The sequence below is a fragment of the Eufriesea mexicana genome, unplaced genomic scaffold (assembly GCF_001483705.2).
Source record: "Eufriesea mexicana isolate 0111107269 unplaced genomic scaffold, ASM148370v2 scaffold592, whole genome shotgun sequence".
NCBI classification, from domain to species: domain Eukaryota; kingdom Metazoa; phylum Arthropoda; class Insecta; order Hymenoptera; family Apidae; genus Eufriesea; species Eufriesea mexicana.
The window spans coordinates 20,706-38,815 of record NW_016908735.1 but is presented as its reverse complement, the minus strand read 5'-3'; the positions used below and the strand labels follow the sequence as shown (position 1 = coordinate 38,815).

At 33.0% G+C, this 18,110-nt stretch overlaps 1 protein-coding gene across 4 annotated transcripts in view; it reads right to left on the bottom strand.

Moving 5' to 3' along the window:
- The window catches only part of LOC108545839 (peroxidase), a 39,012-nt gene that overhangs the window by 15,459 nt on the left and 5,443 nt on the right, over positions 1 to 18,110 (bottom strand). For 2 of the 4 annotated variants that reach the window (XM_017897632.1, XM_017897634.1), the window contains exons 1-2: positions 10,255 to 10,721; positions 365 to 508 (exon numbers count right to left, since the gene is read on the bottom strand). In XM_017897632.1, coding sequence (XP_017753121.1) covers positions 365 to 508; positions 10,255 to 10,336 — 226 coding nt within the window. In that variant the 5' untranslated portion in view covers positions 10,337 to 10,721. Of the gene's footprint in view, positions 1 to 364; positions 509 to 10,254; positions 10,722 to 17,112; positions 17,437 to 18,110 lie in introns of those variants that run through there. The other 2 variants (XM_017897633.1, XM_017897635.1) reach the window with 2 other exon arrangements.

Below are 18,110 nucleotides of genomic sequence, written 5' to 3'. Positions count from 1 at the left end.
TAAATATTACGTCCTCCTTATATTTCAGAAAAAATTATTATAATACACTTATAGTGTTCCAAAAACTACAAAATAAAAGAATAACAATTTTTATAAATATCTACATCTAAAATAAGGTGACTATCAATCATTTGCTCCGAATGATCACTTTCAGTAATATAAAATTATTTCCTTCAAAGAAAAACAAATAAAAATATTCCAAGCTATAACAAATTGTCAAAATTGACAGTGATCCAAGGCAAAACATATCGTCAAACGAACTGGGTGTACTCACGATCAAAACTCTCTTCAATAAAAGCCGAAATAGATAAATAAATAAGTAAAAGTACAATGAACAATTGGGGAAAAACAGTGGACAACTTACCAGTATAACTAGCTAGGTAGTTCTGCAATGACATGGGCAGTTTATAGGCACCAATCGTGTGCGAACTTCCGAGGAACCCCATGGTCTGCAGGGAGACCCAGAGGATCGCCAATGTAGCCACAGAACCCGCCATTAGGCCACCAGCTGCGAAAACAAAATGGTGCGCCATGAGTTACTCTGTATGGAAACTCCCTAGCCGTTGATTCAACGTGATCCTATTCGCGATACAAACCGAGAACCCGCACTCTTTTATGTTATAACGAAAATCTGAAACGCAATATGTTCCGCGGTAGTTAGTTGAATTATTTCGCATAACAGTTTTTCCTCTTTCTTTTTTCTCTCTTTCAGAACAATAAATCTGCTTTATAGCCGTAACTCGAGATCCATTATAGAGATTAATTGAATGATTAAACTAATTGACATAGAGGAATTACGATTCTTACAAGGCTACGAGTACGTTTTACGACCGAACGTCCATCCCTGGAATGTATATATCTTACGAAACGTGCAATTACATAAATATTAATGTTGAATATAAAAACAGTTGTCTATTTACGCTGGTAACTATAGATTTTAAGCGTCGCTCTTCTATTTCAAGATAGCGAAACGAAATTTAAACGGACATTGACGTCAGTGATAATGGGGTTATCAATGATGTACGTTTAATTTCCGGAAGTATAAATTAGAACGTCAAGCTGTCAGCACAAGTGTAAAAATTGGTTAAGCATTAATTTATAGGTCAGAAAAATATATTGTGGTTTTGTTAGTTTTAATGACACTGAAGCTAGACCGAAACTGTAATTATTGACTTATCGACATTTTTAAGTACGGTGAAATTAAATCTGTGACTCTAGCAGTTAACAATAGCATTTTATAAATAAATCTGATGTATATGAAAAACAGGTATACCAAATTTCAATGTTGGAAAGTCTTTTCTGGTCGACGTGAAATATTCTCGTGTTTTCTAAGATACGTGATAGAATTAGAATAAAATAAAATACATGGGAAATAAATTTCGAAAATAAAAGAACGAAGTTCTAGAGCTTGCGTGGAAATCTGGAACGAGTTCAAAATTTAAAAAATTCTTTTCAAAATGTTACGAAGAGCCAAGTTAATTTTAGAATGACTGAACTCGACAACTTCTTGATCTTGAAAGCTATTGTTTATCAACAACGTTTAAAAGACAAATTACTTATCTAACGATTAGAAACGCTTAACGTTCCATTTATTTAAAAAAGGGAATAGATCTTATCTAATCGTTACAGCCTATTAAGAGAGGTATAAATAGTTTGTAAAAGTTTGAAAAAGAATCGAGTGTTTCAAAAAGCGAATACTAGTCACGTTATCATCACTACAGTCACTATGATACATACAGATATAAACAGAAGGTGTTATCAATTCCCAAAGCACTTCCTGCTTACCCGAGTACCAAACTTCCTTGAATCCAGGAAACTGAACACTTATCAGAGTATTCGATTGAGAATCATTCCATTTCACAGTTAAAGTAATATTAAACTATCACAAACAATACCACTAAAAGTATGTCAGAAATTCTCCCACAGGTTACGAAAGCTCCTAATGTTGCCAAACACTAGATATTTATTGACAGTTTTCGAAATACAGAGCTGGAAGCATACCTTCCAAGCGTCAAGTGGTTCAAGGAACTTCAGTATTGAACTTTGTCACAGACAGAACTGAAATGGTTACTTCGTAACTTGTAGGTTTCCTAAGACCTAAGGCTTCTCGTTTAAATTCATTAAATCCGTCGAAACATTTCTCTAACTCCTCCACAATGTCCACTTACGGAAAAAGCCGCTTAACAGGTTACTCAGACTTTCTGGTAACTTCTAGTAACTTTCCATAACCTAACACTCGCGTTTCGAATTGCGCCGTTAGAGGTCATTCGCGAGATATCGCGCATCTGTATAGTGAGGCTAACGTGGAATTAGTTTCCTCAAAATTAATTATAATTTTCAAAATTATCAAAGGTTGACTTTATTTTGCATACGTGTCTATATATTTCATACTTTTGCATATATATGGAATAAAATTGCTATAAATCTATATTCACCACAGTAAAATAGAACACAAAACCTTTTCTTGTGTTGCCGATTATAAGACAGGATGCAATAATCTTTTCTTTATTCGCCAATTTACCAATTCTTAAGTCCACATCTTTTCTCAAAAAGAATTTCGAGAATTTTGAAGTGGAAAGTTTCGAATTCCGGAAACTCGACATTTTCTTCATCTCTGAGATGTTTCTAGAAACTCGTTTCTGTTACGGAATACCCGAGTACTGGATATTATCAAGAATAAAATGTCTGGTCTGCAGTGCTTTAAGAAAATACCGAGCATAGCGATATATCTCTGTCAAACAGTTCTGTTTACCTTTTAGCAATCGCATAGCATCGATAGATCGATGTCTAGACGGCTTACTTTTGCGGAAGTGGTAGCAAAGAAGAACGAGTTTTCTTTTCTATATATACCATCGTGAAAAATATCCATAAACAGAGCTGACGCCTGAGGCTACCGCGCTTATCAGTGCTCCCGGTGTCAGCAACGTGTTTTATTCGAGGATCGTCAGATAACCGAGTTTATTTTTCCGCTTGTTACATGTTTCGTTCCACGTGATTGCCAATGCTACGTCGTTCGATTCTTGTTTACGATTTTCGTGCTCTTGACACCTCCTTGACTTTAATTCGCTGGTTAACCGACGTCAGCGCCGCCACTGGCGACGACTTCGTTAACCCCATGTAACTAGATATGTAACTAGAACTTCGTTTACTCGTGAGAGAATAAATTCACCTTCATTAGATACACTGGTATGTTGTTTAAAAAATTAGGTATCGACGATTCTTGTAAACAGATTGACTGAGTCTATACGGTGTACTAATGGAATACTATAGCAGAGTGCATTCTAGTTGGTCATAGGACAAGAGATACCACCAATTGAGGATAGTTTTCATTGTAATCTAAGAGCTGATGATTGATCAAGATTATGGTACAGTAATGTAACACTATAGCAAAATATAAATTCAGTTCATTCATAAGAAACGAGATACCAATTGATTGTAGCTTCCAGATCTAGGAACCGATGACTAAGGCTGTATTAAGTATTGTATAGTAGTGCAATTATTCTTGCAAATTGCAACTACGGTAGCAAAGTAAATTCTGTTTATTCGTAAAGCAAAAGATTTTAATTTATCTATAGCCTATAGTCTTTTATTACGATCTAATAGCTGAAGATTGATCATTTTTGTGAATAGATGGCTCGATGGCTGACCAAGGCAATAGTGTAATAATCCAATATATAAACTGAGCACTGTTGATTTAAACATTTTGGGGTGATAAGTTTTGGATGATAATTATATTGTAACTGCTGATAGCAATGGTGTAGGTAATGCCTCTGATCAAGGGTTCATGGTCGAATTAGTACGTGATTAACATAACGTGCACAGAAGAGGCTTCGAAACAATGATTATTTTCTTCATATGATAACCTAACGCCACGTATGTACATTATTCACTTTTCCATTTGTATCTACACGAATCTTCTACAAATTTTATTAATTAGAAATTAATACTGCATAAATGACAATAAATATTTCTTTAACCCTGATAGATTTTTAATTAGAGAGTTTTCTAAAGCAACAGGATCCCAGGATGGCTTCCCTCGAAATTTTTGAACCGTATAGTATACTTAGTGACCTCAAACATTTGACCTGTAGCGTACCTTAAGTGATTGGATAATTTATTCGTGTCTGGTGTGCATTTGAAATATTTATGAAAAATTGGAGATGTATGTTATGTTACATCATGTTCTAAAAACCGTGTGAACTTCATCGATGACAAAACGCAAGTGACTGATAGGAGGTTTCATTGAATTTTATTTTAATAATTCACTGCAGATGAATAATTTATGAAACGAATATGTCTGGAAGTAAACAACAAAGAAATTCAACCTGGTGAACTTGCAACCTGAATTATGCATGAGAATATATTTTATTGGAAATGTGTATGATGCACTGGGACATTTTACAAGGACATTAGCTGAAGTAAAGGAAATAATTTATATAAGTTTAAAATCTTTTATGAAAAATTACTATTTCCTTACTTAAGATTAACAGATATCTGATTTTCGTTCAACGTAAGACTAAATTTTGAGATTAGAATCCATGTTACGCCAGTGTCTGAAGCAAGGGATTTTCGTATGAAGATGAAATAACAATTCTTCTGCATTCGCTAATAAAGTATCTTAATGGTATTCCATATTTTTATTCGACGATTTAGGAATGATAAATAATCATCAGACGTTAGGTTTTACAATTGTATGCCGACCTTGGAGAAAGAGAAATAAGATTTTACGATAGACGAAAGTCCAAATCTCTTCCCCTAACTTAAATATCCAACGCAAGTGTTGCGATAAATTTTGTTTTTGAAATTGTTTAAAAAGCAAAAACTATGTCACAGGATAACTTCGACACATTGCATAACTCTTTTGACTATCAGGTTTCATACTTAACGCCCGTAAAATAAATATTTTGATGTTGAATCAGTTTGTTATCAAATTGGAAGAACATACTCTTATATGTGCTTAGTCAACATTGAAATTTAAAAAAGAAATTATTAGATAGGTTTAAAAAGAGTAAAAATAGACAATGGGAATAATGTTCGTAATGTGTGTTTAATGACACATTGATATTTGTAATTTATGATAGATTTCTAGCTTAGTGGCATCATGATTGATATCATCGAGATATCGATTGTACTGGAATGGAATTTACCGTCATAAAATACTATTTACAATTAGTGCAAGATACGATAACTGTATTAGATATATATATGAATTGGTCAGCATGTAATCAATAATGAATAACAGTCACTGATGGAAAGTTTGTTCGATATACTTTTAGTACTTAAGACATACGAGACAGAGAAATGTTTATACAATTCCAAACAATTGGTAATTTTTTATTTAAAAAAATTATCTGCCTTTTCTTTTTCTTTCTTTGTTTTAATTATTTAATTTTATGAAGAAAATAATATATGTATTTTATATCCTAAGAACCAATTAATTGATTATCATATACCATTTTCAATGAAAAAAATTCGATTTTATATTATAATGAAAATTAATAAAATTGGTTCAATTCTAAATAAGCAATTGATAAATAAAAAAGAAAGCTTGCGTGGAAAGGAAAAATAAATATAAAATTTTTATAGTTATGAATAAGTCGATTTTGTTATTTCGTTCTCAAAATACCACTCGATTCTACAGAATAGAATTGTTACGATGCTTTGATGTAAATTTGATCGTGTAGGAGTAACTGGCAGTGATTCAACTGCTATACCTCACTTTCCTTTGAGAAAGCTCATCTTTCACTGAAATGGTATTATAAGAAACGTAAATTTAGTATTTCGCTATATTAATGACACAGTTGGTAGTTTTCGTTTCACCCTTAAAAAAATATTTCCCATTAAAATAACCGTGATGTTAAACATACATTTTTAGGTTATCTGCTTTCACTTGTTTAAGCGGGAATTTTATAAATCCACGTCAATATTTAGATTTCACTTTGCTTCCACTCTTTAAATAGAACGTAGGCAACATAGTACAAATTCGAAATATTTACAGATTGCTAGAGTAATTTATAATATTCGTAACTACCATAAATTCGTTTTACTTTATAGTCAAAATACAGCGCATCCTTGTCAGAAATAAATCTGAAACATAATTCAACATAAATTGCATACTCGTATGACAATGACCTACGTCAATATATTCCAATTAGAATTAAACTCGAATAAAATAATATTTATACGTACTTTCTTTAAAGAACATATAAATTGCATATAAATATTTACATAACCTATATTACAAGGTTATTTTATAAAAATTGATTTTGTACCTAAGATTTACTATTCGTTTACAATTTCACGTGAACTGGGTTAACGATAAATGTTCACAAATATATCTCCGATCAGAAATATTCGTGTGTTGGAGATTTTCGACGAATGTTGCACGTTGGAACGTAAACGTTTCCAAACGTTGCTCAGAAATACGAGTATCCAGCTTCGGATCAATATATGTAAATGGAAACATTCCCATGGGAAAAAATTTTTCCCTTCCTTTCCTATCTTACTCTATAAACATAAGTAGGTATATATTTTCTTTGAGGCCACGATACAGCGAGATTCGCGTGTAAATTTAGCCACAGTCGAGGATGATTCATTCCTTGTTTCACACCCAAATCGCGAGACGCCTTCGCGTGAACGGAAATAGTCAGTAATGTCTGTTTGGAATCGAGACACTCTCGTGTGTCGATTCACGAGACACTACCACGAGACAGACGCTATACCAAGTAGGCCTACCAGGTATCGCCCTTTCGTTCCACCCCGCGACTGCCCTGACCTCTGCGGGCGTCCTCGCGAGATATTTACCGCACGGATGGCAAACGCGTTTGTGCATCAGAGCAATTTCCATGCCTGTTCTCTGTCAAAGTTGATTCCCATTACGTCACGGTAGCTCGCGTTACAGCGGTTGCTCGATGGTAATATCCGTAACATAGTCAGTGAGACAAATTCAATGCGTTTGATGGTTGCTTACAGCAATACAACGAGCATTCGACTGCTCGTTTTAATTTGGTTATATTTACGGAAGAGTCTACTCGACAGTGAAATACATTTGTGAAATAGGTCCTTGCACTTTCAAGGATCTCAGGTATGAACGTTTCGTAATTCACGGTCAACATTCGAATACGGATAGGAGAATATAAATATTCTAGGTTATGAGCGTTCATGATCTTTGGTATAGCGTTTATGTATTAGTAATTTTAATAACTTCATATAATCCGATATCTCGATAAGTGTAAATATATTATTTATATTCGTGAATTGAGAAATGGATATAAGATGACTTAGTAGTCGTTTGAAATATCGTCGTTTTCTCTGTATTTACTATTTGTTACTGATGTGAAGAAATTGACCAAAAAGTTTAATTTCTTGCAAACCATAATAAAAGAACCATAACCTCATCTGTACATAATCAATTGGAGAATACAAGTATAAAATATGTAAAATAGCTAAATATAATTGTGGGCATGGAAAAATATATTTAGATCAGCAAACTTATGGTATATAATTCAAAAAATGCATTACTAAAAATTAATTTTATTTCTATATTTTTAAAAATTGCCAAAGAAAATATATTTTTATTTTTCTTCTCAACAATTTAAAACCTGTTACGTATCATTACTATTTCTTTCATTTAATAATTTAAATTGATTCCTGGGCTGCAATTGCATATCAATTGATACCGGATAAAATAGGCTATTAATATTTTTCAACGGGTTATATCATCTCTGTTTTCAAACTTATAATCTAAATTGGTTTCAGGCACATATTGAGCGTCGCTTGGCACATGTTTTTCTTGTATGCAAATGATATAGTGAATTTAATTTCGCGTCCAACAGCAAGTCAATAAATATAGCAAGCTATAAATATTTCTTAGCGACTTTAATTTCCATCTGTGGTCTTCAATTGAACTCAATCTGATGCTAATGTCGAATATCAAACTTATGCCTATGTCTTCGTCCTATGAAAATAGAACTCGTGAAAATTACGTGAGAAAAATACGGATGAAATATCTCGAGGATTTAATATATCAAATATACTGCATCTATTCCCATCACGTAAGTTCTCAATCATATAATTGCCTTAAGGAGGAATATACGATGCTCGACGATTTGTCTATTAAATGTAATGAAAATCGTCTCAAATTACTCGAAAAGTCCATAGTGAATTTTTTACATTTTCATTGTTCTCAATTACTATTATTAAGCGTTTAAGAAATTTGTATAACGTAAGAGTCATTTTAAATGTATCAACTCTACTAGTATATAGTATATGAAACTCTAGTTTATGAAATAATTTTAATTATAATTGTTTATTAGAAGTGGCATACTTTATCTATTACTTCCTGGAGTTAAATTAGATTTAATTTAAAATATAAATTCATATAAATTATCGATATTGTAAGTTACAGTCCTTTGGTATTGGGAACACAGGTGGAACTCAGAAATTTTTGAAACGATAAGACACAATTGTGAAATATACATCGTACTGCTTGTATACAATGCATATTGCACATATTGCATAACGACGATTCATTCATTTAAAACTTAAGTATTCCAGGCTCGTCGAAAACAAATTGCGACCTCGCCTGATTTCTGTAAACAAGTCTCCATTTTCTAGTAAAATAAAAATTCAAAAATTGGAAATGAACACATGAATGATAAATATTCAAATTTTTTTAAATCATTTAAGAATGAAGAGACAATGGAAGAATTCCCATTGATATTGAAATAATGCATGATAGTAGTTACCTAACATAGAAAACACGACAGCTGCAGCCAAGTAACGTTGCAAAAATTCAAATTTACTGCCAAAATATTCTTTACATTACATTTATCTGCGGCATTGAACTTCTTTTGTCATTCATTAATACAGAATGGCTATCACAGATATTTACAACGAATTTTTGTTAAGGTTACACTTAGCATAGTTCGTTCATATCTTGTATTATTTTCTCGCATATATACATGCTTTGTTAATATATTTCATTATCATTGCCATGATTTTATTCATTTTAATATCTTCCTGCGACTGAATCGTAAAAAATGCAAAAACATCTTCTACGTCATATTTCGCGTTTAGTTAAAATGCTATAACCATAATGTTGATAAGCGATTGAGTGCTTTAAAAATTCATACCCTGACCTAGATAACATTTCTGATACGAACAGTCAATATTGCTGTTCATTTTCATTTAACGTGTTTTTTTTTTATTTATTTTGATACGTAAAATATACGTGAAATAAATTGGTGTTAATTTTTCATTTGCAACTATAGTCTAATATCACTGTATAACTAAAATATATGTTAATGTACCCATCAATATATATCGTTAATGTACAATTGATAAATTATACTTATTGATTTTATAATACTACGTTTATAATATTATTTAGTAATTCATTTATGTGATACTACACTATAGTTCAAAAAGGTTAAGTAATAATCGAGTCAAAACTGGTTCTAAATTACCCCAATGGTCGATTTGATATTTTGATTTGCGTTTAGTGATACGACGACAGTGGTTATTAAATTTATGTTAATATATTAACATGATATATCGTATCGCATCAGTATAATATAAAGTGAACGAGGGCAATACCCTGGGAAATAAGCAACTACATTCTATATTTCATAACAGTAATAGGATACTGCATAAGAAAATACCTAAGTAGTACTAGTTTAGGCATAAAAGTCATTAAAAAAATCGATATAAGATATGAAACTCGCAGTATATTAAATATCAAGAACAGTCTCCATTTCCCAACTTTCACACAGCTCAGTCATATGATCAAGATAGTATCCATATTGTATTTTCATAGAAATTTAATTATATGAAAAAATTTGCAAAAACTTCATTAATTAAAAAGAACATTTTTTTAAACAAAATACACTATGGCATGGAGATAACAATTGTTCAGACTATCTGAAGAAACGGAGCTGAATATCTCTATAACCTATAAAATAAGGAGTCGAATAACCAAGTATCTAGAATTTTCTTCCAGATTTTATCTTCCAAAAACGTGGTTACCTCCTACTTTTTAGCAGAGAATTGTATGTATTGCAAAAGATTACAATGTCTGTCTGAAACAATCATAGTACATAGCCAAAATCTTATTTACAATTTTTATTCAGTATTATGATAAAAGATCAAACAAAATCATAAAAATTCCCCACGTGTGGTACATCATACATATATATCAAATAAATACAATTCGTGATTCGTTTAATGTGGAAAGAATAGCTAACATGACATTACCGGACACGTGATCCATAGGCTTCTCCAATCCATGCATCGTGTAGGCCCAGCGGTTGTTGTCAACCGGCGCAACGAGAAACATTCTTAGCTCGCAAAAGCGGAACAGCTGTGTTCACGACGGAAACGATATTCCCGTATTTACCGACACATCCACCGCGACTATTTGCTAATCTCAACGCGAACTCAAATCTTGTGGATTACCCGGCGAATTCAGAAGATTGTACTTCTGATCAAATTCGAACGTGTAGAAGTTCGATTAAATTTGAATGACTTCGTCTATAATCTCCCTACTCGAAACAGATACTCGTTAAAAGTTGCTTGTACAGGTACATTCACCTCGGGCAATTCGCACAAGTGAAAAGAGTATTCCCGGCTATGTTGCGTTCACGAAAACTGACTGCTGCAGATAAGCCGAAGAGCGTGTTCAAGTTAGCGAAGACAACTGAACGCGAGCTCCGTGCTACAGACTGCAGAACTCTCTTTATCGTCTCTTTCTTTTCTGCGCGCCCCCCTCTCTTGCGCTCGTTTACTCGCTTACACTCCAACACACGCGCAGTGCTCTGTCTTTGTCGTTCACGCTCGACGCGATCCTTTTGCCTCTTTGGAACGTTTCATACGTTCTTACAACGTTATACAGAGCTCTTTTAAAGATTTTTCGTTTCAAAACCTATATAGCTTGCTGGAATGTTCCATATACATGCGATATTTATGCGTTTGTGGGAGTTCTTTCTTTCTTTATGGAATGTTCTATACCTTTGCCACACGCTTGGACTGTTTCCGTCTCTTTCGCTCATCTATATTTCCCTCTTGCTTGCACGTCCAATCCACGCATGTACATTAAGCCATATCCACACCGGGAAATAAATTGTACGATATAAATTTGTGGCGTAGGTTTGATAAATTTTTTCACGTGATACGGTACCACAGATTATAATAGAAAACGATATATCATTCGATGCGTACGCGTAACAATGTAACATTTCTTCGCATGTTGCGTAAAACTGTGTATACAGCTTTACAAAACATTCGTACTGTCCTTCTCTTGCGTTCACCCCATCTTGTAATCTTTTTTGCTTTTTCCATTCTACCGGGCACTTAGGCTGTCTTACTCTCACCTTCACCGGCATGTTGTACTCTCATACTATACTTCTTTCTCAGTCATATGCTCCTTTTTTCTAGACAGAGGTATTGTACCTATGCTATCTTCCTTCAACTTATGCCAACGTTCGCATAGCCCGTCTATATGTCGACGATACCCATAGTGCATCTCTCTTCTTCTTTTGTTAAACCCACTCAGTCTTTCTCTCTCTCTCTCTCTCTCTCCTTGTGCCCCTCTATCTCTTCCCATACAACGTTCCATGTTCCCATATAATCTCCCTTTCTCGCACTCATTGATTCATATATTTCCACCTCTCTCTTACACATGGTGCCAAGGCAACTCCCCCCACTACTCTTGCACCTGCGCTCTCCATCTGCCAGCGCGTTACTTATCTCCGTCTTCGTTCAATGCGCGATCTTTGGATCTCCTTCTCTCTTTCTCACTCACGCTATTTTACGTTGCAGAACGAATTTTCTGTCCTCGTTTCGCTAGCGCCAGTGAGTCTTCGCATTTTACGCGATTGCTCGTGCACTCGCTCGCTCGTTCGTTCGCGGGGCCCCACTATCAGGATAGGGTCACCTTATTCAGTCGAAGAAAAAAACTTCTATCACTCGGTGAGCACGTGCTCGTCCGAGCCCCCTGCTCCTCGTTCCCCGTTGCATGCCAGCTCCTCAAGCGTGTTCCAGGTTATCGCTGGCCGATTCTTCGTCGCATGATTTTCTGTTTACTAAACGGAGATGATGTAGAAACGCGTGTTCGCTATGACGTTTTCAAAAAACGGTTTAAATTCTTAATAATTCTGAGAACCTCGTTGCGTGTGATTTATCGACCGAGGGATTTACATCCCAAAGTTATGATAATCGATGTCTTGCTTTGTAAAGCGCAAGCAGTCTACGTGCAGTTTTCGAGTTCGACCTCACATAATGCATATCGACTGATGTTTTGGTAACGTAATTATTCGTCATTCTTTCCTATGCGAAAAAGGTCACGAATGATATTTAGTTTCGTTAAATCGTAGTCAGATTTGAATATACAGCAAGAAATCGCTGTTTATTCGTTTTTAATTGATAGTAGAAGTTTGATTATAGATGTTCGTCAGCAGGGTTTCGGTTTCGATGGAAAGATTTCGAGACACGTGGCAACTGTTTTTTTGTCGAACTGAAAATTTGGTAATGAACGTGTTAAAAGTGAAGATTAACGTATCTTAAACAATCGTTTATATTCATTATCCATTGTTTAGAGTACAATTAATCAATATCTTGTCAATCTCTTATCCGTATGTTTGTCTAATGATCTCCATTCCATTTAATTATGCATAACGATAAAATTTGGACTTTTGTGTAGTGTACATAGAATAATATGAATTCGAAAATTCGTTCAAAAATGTCCAGGTATAGGAAATAACAGACTGGTGGAGATTCCAAGACCCTTCGATAAGGGTTTGAAAAGATTTGGGACCATGCATCATGGAAAATTCCAGATGTTAGTGTCTGTCCCAAAAGAACCCTTCAAATTGTAAGAGCATCCTTGAAATTATAATCTGCAATATTATATTATTATATTATAACATTATATTGTTATATTATAACAAAATTGTATTATAATATCGATAATACATGTTAACGAATAAGTAAATAAATAAATATTACTAGGGTACCCTTCGGAACCCTTAACTGTATAGTAAGTTTATGACACCCTGCAGGGAATCCCAGTATTTTTCCACTACTTTCACTCGGGCTTTTCTGTCCTGCGCAGTACCAATATTTACATAAGGGAACAAAATGGGAGTAGAGAAATGCGCAAACTCACTGCTGAATGGACATGTCATACGTGTAATGATCGTAACCGATAAACGTTTGACTCAATCGATATTTACTCGTTACCACTGTACTCATTGTTATTAAATACGAATTTCTGTATTATGGAAATTTAATATTTCTTTTAGCACGAATTTACTATATTGTACTTATATGAAATTTCAATAATAAGCAAGTCTTTATTTTCAGGACTATCAAAAAAAGAAAATATGGTTTGGTGTATACAATTATATATTTTTCAACGATATTAAAATAATTAAGGATTATTATTCCTCACAAAGGAAGAATTTTCTATGCAAATACTAATTAATTTCATTCGAATCTTCATATACGTAGTAGATAAAGAGAGAAAACAATTTATATCAACTTAAAATTGAAATGTTTTTAAATCATGACACTTGACTTCAACGTCAAATGACGACTCTGATATCTCACTATACTTTTAATATAAGAAACAGATAACGTGTCAGAAACGTCATTTTACGTTTGAAGTATCTTAAGCCTCTTTTTAAAAAAAATTAAATAAAAACGTTCTACGATCACGATTATTTCGAAAAAACCATAATTGTGTACATGAATCATATGTTCGATTTTTGAAGTATGGTCAATATTTATATATCCGGTATAACGATGAAACGTCAGTAACCGTTTAACGTGTTTCAGATTTTTTACAAATCTGAAAAAAAGTAAAAATATTACGTAATCGTGAAAAAATACCAAATTTTACGCGACCGTGACAAAATATCATATATCGTTAGCATTCGTAAAATATTCATCAGGTAAACCTTGGGTTTAAAAAGATCTGCACCTCGATGCTTCAATTAACAGTTGTTACATCGACGTTTGAACGAGTAACACGAATAACGTAACAATCGAGCATGAGTAAATATGACGATCAGTTATTATACTTTCATAAGTTTGCAATTCCGAAGATTTTTAATTTATTAGTATAAACCAGTTAATTCTGGTCAGACAATACGAGTAAGAGCGTGTAACAAGGGAAATAATTCAATTTTTTGAAGATAAAATTTCGAATTAAAATGTACAATATATGTTTCTCCTTTTTCAAAACGTAAATAATTTCCATCATTTCTTTCCTAATTCTTATCATTAACTAATTAAACGAAATTTGGGTTAATATCGATATCACGAATCCTGTATATCCACGATCATAACTTGTTAATTCTTGGCATCCAATGAAAGTCTACTTTCTGTGAAAGCAATGTCGGACATAGAAATCTTACATATTTTCCCGACAGCTAATACCAGAAAAAAGAACAAAGGAAAAAATGGAAGGAAAAAATGTCTCATAAGGACATAAAAATTATTCAAAAATCCTACTCGGAAAATTACAAAGATATCGAAATTGCTGATTGAAAATAAACAGAATCACCTACACGAATTATGTCACCTCTTTTATCGATATGAAATTTTCCACTTCTTCAACGCGTTACTCATTAATCGAAGAATTAATGGAAATATGTACATATATTTCCACAGAAAAGAAAAAAATTAGATTTCATTTGAAATAATTTTAATCGCGCGTGCTGATAAAAATTTCGAAATTTTCAATCGAAATGAATCCGTTCAAGTTTGTCTACATCTCTCAGTGACCTACATTTTTCAGGACCAAGAATCCGTGTTATGACATATTTAATCTCGAGGTTATATAATTTTATAGTGAGTTGAATTTCGTATTTCCATTACGTCGAGCTAACGAGGACGGTGATATTTTTTAACTGGACAGGAAGTATCGTGGTTAACGACTTGCATATTTGCCCTTTGTATATTATTAAATAGGACATTTAACCTTCACTCTAGCTCTGACGTCACGCCACCCTCAACGACTACTCGGCCATAGAGTATCGATTAGCAAGTGCGGATGCCGCATTGTGCATCAGAATTTGTGGACGTGCATGATTTCAGTAATATGTTTATTTCTTGATATTTTGATTTTCCTGTGGAATATCACGTTAAAGAAGTGAATATCGATAGGTCGAACGTCATGGACAATGTCAATGTTTACAATAGGACATCCTGAACTACATTCTAAAAACATGTTTAAAAAACATGTTATTTTTAGATTTAACTTTTTGTATATCATTACCAAGTCAAGAAAAATATAGTCACTTTAATATGTTAATTGATTTTTATGTAATGCATTAATAGATTATGTTATAGTAGTACTGCAATATAATTAAATATTATTAAAGTTTAATGATGACAATAAAGAAGAAGGAAAAAAACTTGGTTATTAATCATCACCAATTATTTAAAAAATTATCTTGTACTTTTTAATTAATTTTTTTTTTGTGAATACTTTTTTTTGTAAATTCTTGCTCTTACTCGATCTGAAAATTTTCTTTAGTTTTAATATTTCATGACAATTTGGCCTTTCAAGGTTTTTTAAGAGTTAAATATCGTTGACCCTGCGAAATATCTTTCAATGATAAAATTTACTATACACGCAAAACGTTTGGTATAAAATCTGCAATCATAAGTATAATGTAAGGGCTCTCGGTTAATGAGTTCGAGAATATACATTTGCTGAGTTGAAAATTTTAAAAAAATGCAATCTTTGTTGCTGCGATATTTCAATTCGTTTGTCAGAAAAATAATTTTTAAAAACAATAAAAAAGAAATTTTTTCAAATAATAGACTTATAAATGATAAATATTTTCAATGTATTATTATTGTAAAATTAAGCCAGCACATTTTTTATATCTTCCATTAATAACAAAATTTTGGACTTTGAGATATGAACTTGCAAATATAGCAAATTTAATAAATATTTATAAATTTTGTAAATTGCAAGTTTGCTTTGAATCATAAGAATAATATAAAATAATGATTTTACTATTTTCCTAAATTATATCAATTCTGTGTTTGTACAGATAATGGTGTTATTAGGAAGGTAAAACAAATAGAACTGTCAAACGTATGGTTTGAAATAGCCTGAATACAGGGAAGATTGTTGACACAGAAATGGTTAGATGACAGACTCTTGTCAACAAATATTTCCTACGTGTCAAATACAAAGGTCTTTTTCCTAAAGTGTTCCCTCCAAAATGTAATTACATAGATAAATAATTCCTTTGAAATGCAAATCCTATTTTTTATTTATTTTTGATCCATAGTGTATCAATTTGAAATTTGACAAGAAACAACTTCTAAGTTAAATACAAAAGGAAGTTAATATTTTATAGGAATTATTTTAAACCATTAATAATTTCTCTATTAATAATTACATTTATTTTCAGATTAAATACATTATTTATAGTCTTGATAAAATTAGTTGAAAGTTCACTTGTAACTACCACATTTCGTGTTTTTTATATATGTCATACATGATATACGAATAGGATAAATGTATTTCAAAAGATCAACAATTTGGTAAAAAAGATCGAACATCAGCCCACTTAAAAATTAATCGTCACGTTATCTTATCATCTAGTGCTGGATTCATAAGTATTACAAAGCTCGTGAAACATTCGAATATTCAATATTCTTATAATTAAACAATGTGACATTTGTTTATATCAACTAATAAACGTAATACTCCTATCTGGACTTATTTATCAGTTATTACCGACATAGATTCGAAAAAGACTTTAATGACAACCTAATCCAATGTCATAAAATTTAATTTTACAACCTAATTACCTATTTCCTCAATTAACCGTTATTACACGAAATCCTCCTGATCAAAATCACCACAATATAATATATCATATTTGAGACACATTTTGTAAATATTCAATCAATACCTGTAAAATTAAGACAAAATTTTCGTTAAATTAAATTGAAATAGAATTGAAATTAGCAAAGAATGTTAAAAAAACTGTCACGTGAATGCGACGTTCAATTCTCGATTTCCGAATCATCACGCGCGACTTGCATGCAATATAATGCCTACGCCAATGGAGGCCGGCTGTTGCTTACCTAAGTACGACTTCTTGAAACGTTCAACTCGTAAGTTATCATACAGGAAGGTGAACACGTCCACGCCCATTTTTCCGCTTGAAAATCGAATTCGTGGGGCTGCTAGAGCATTGGCTACGCCAATGGACTCGCTTCGGAAAATTGACAAACGATAAAGCAAGTCTTCCGTGAGATCAATAATAATTCGTGAACGCGACTCGAGATCTCTTAATCACTAGTTACGATCGATTAGGAAAAATGATTGAATAAAGAATTAATTAAGGAACAATAATTAGAGAAACGTTATTTCGAAAAGCAAATGAACACCGAGCACTTGTAGACTAGACGTACTTCCTGTACGATCGACTACCCGAATTCGACTCTCCCGGTGAGATACTCCCCCCCTACCCTTCCAGTGAGGCATCGTGCAGGACGCATGCGCTTGTCCCTATAGAACCGAGTGTCTGCGCCCATGCGTGCCAACAACGTAAAGACAACGCTTCCGAAGACAAGGATGAGTGTACGGTCCGATTCCTTGTTTCGTGGGCTTTCAAACGATTTAATTACATAAAGTTCACTCACACGTACAACAGAATCGTGTTAGTGGTAATTTTAAGAGAAAGTAGGAATTTCATGTTATAAGACCCTCGAACGTGTTATTTCGCGGTAAAAATGAAATTTGTTGCTCTGGTATGAATGCAAATATGAATGTTGCTTAGAAGCATCGAATGACAAAATTTTTTGACAAATTTCGAATTTTGCCCTAAAAATCGTAGAAGGTTTTTGAGATTCTTGACTGATAAACGCGTATAAAATTTATTAGACAAATTATTTTATTCGTAGACGTAATATACGATTTCCTTGTATTTATTATGCACTGGAAAATTAACGTGATTTTTACGAAGAATAGAATGCTTTTAATATTTTAGCATTGTATTACCGATTAGTTTTTCAATTACTCAGTTGTTCGTTGGTTATGATTTAATGCGGTTCAAACCCATCGCTACTATAGAGCGTCG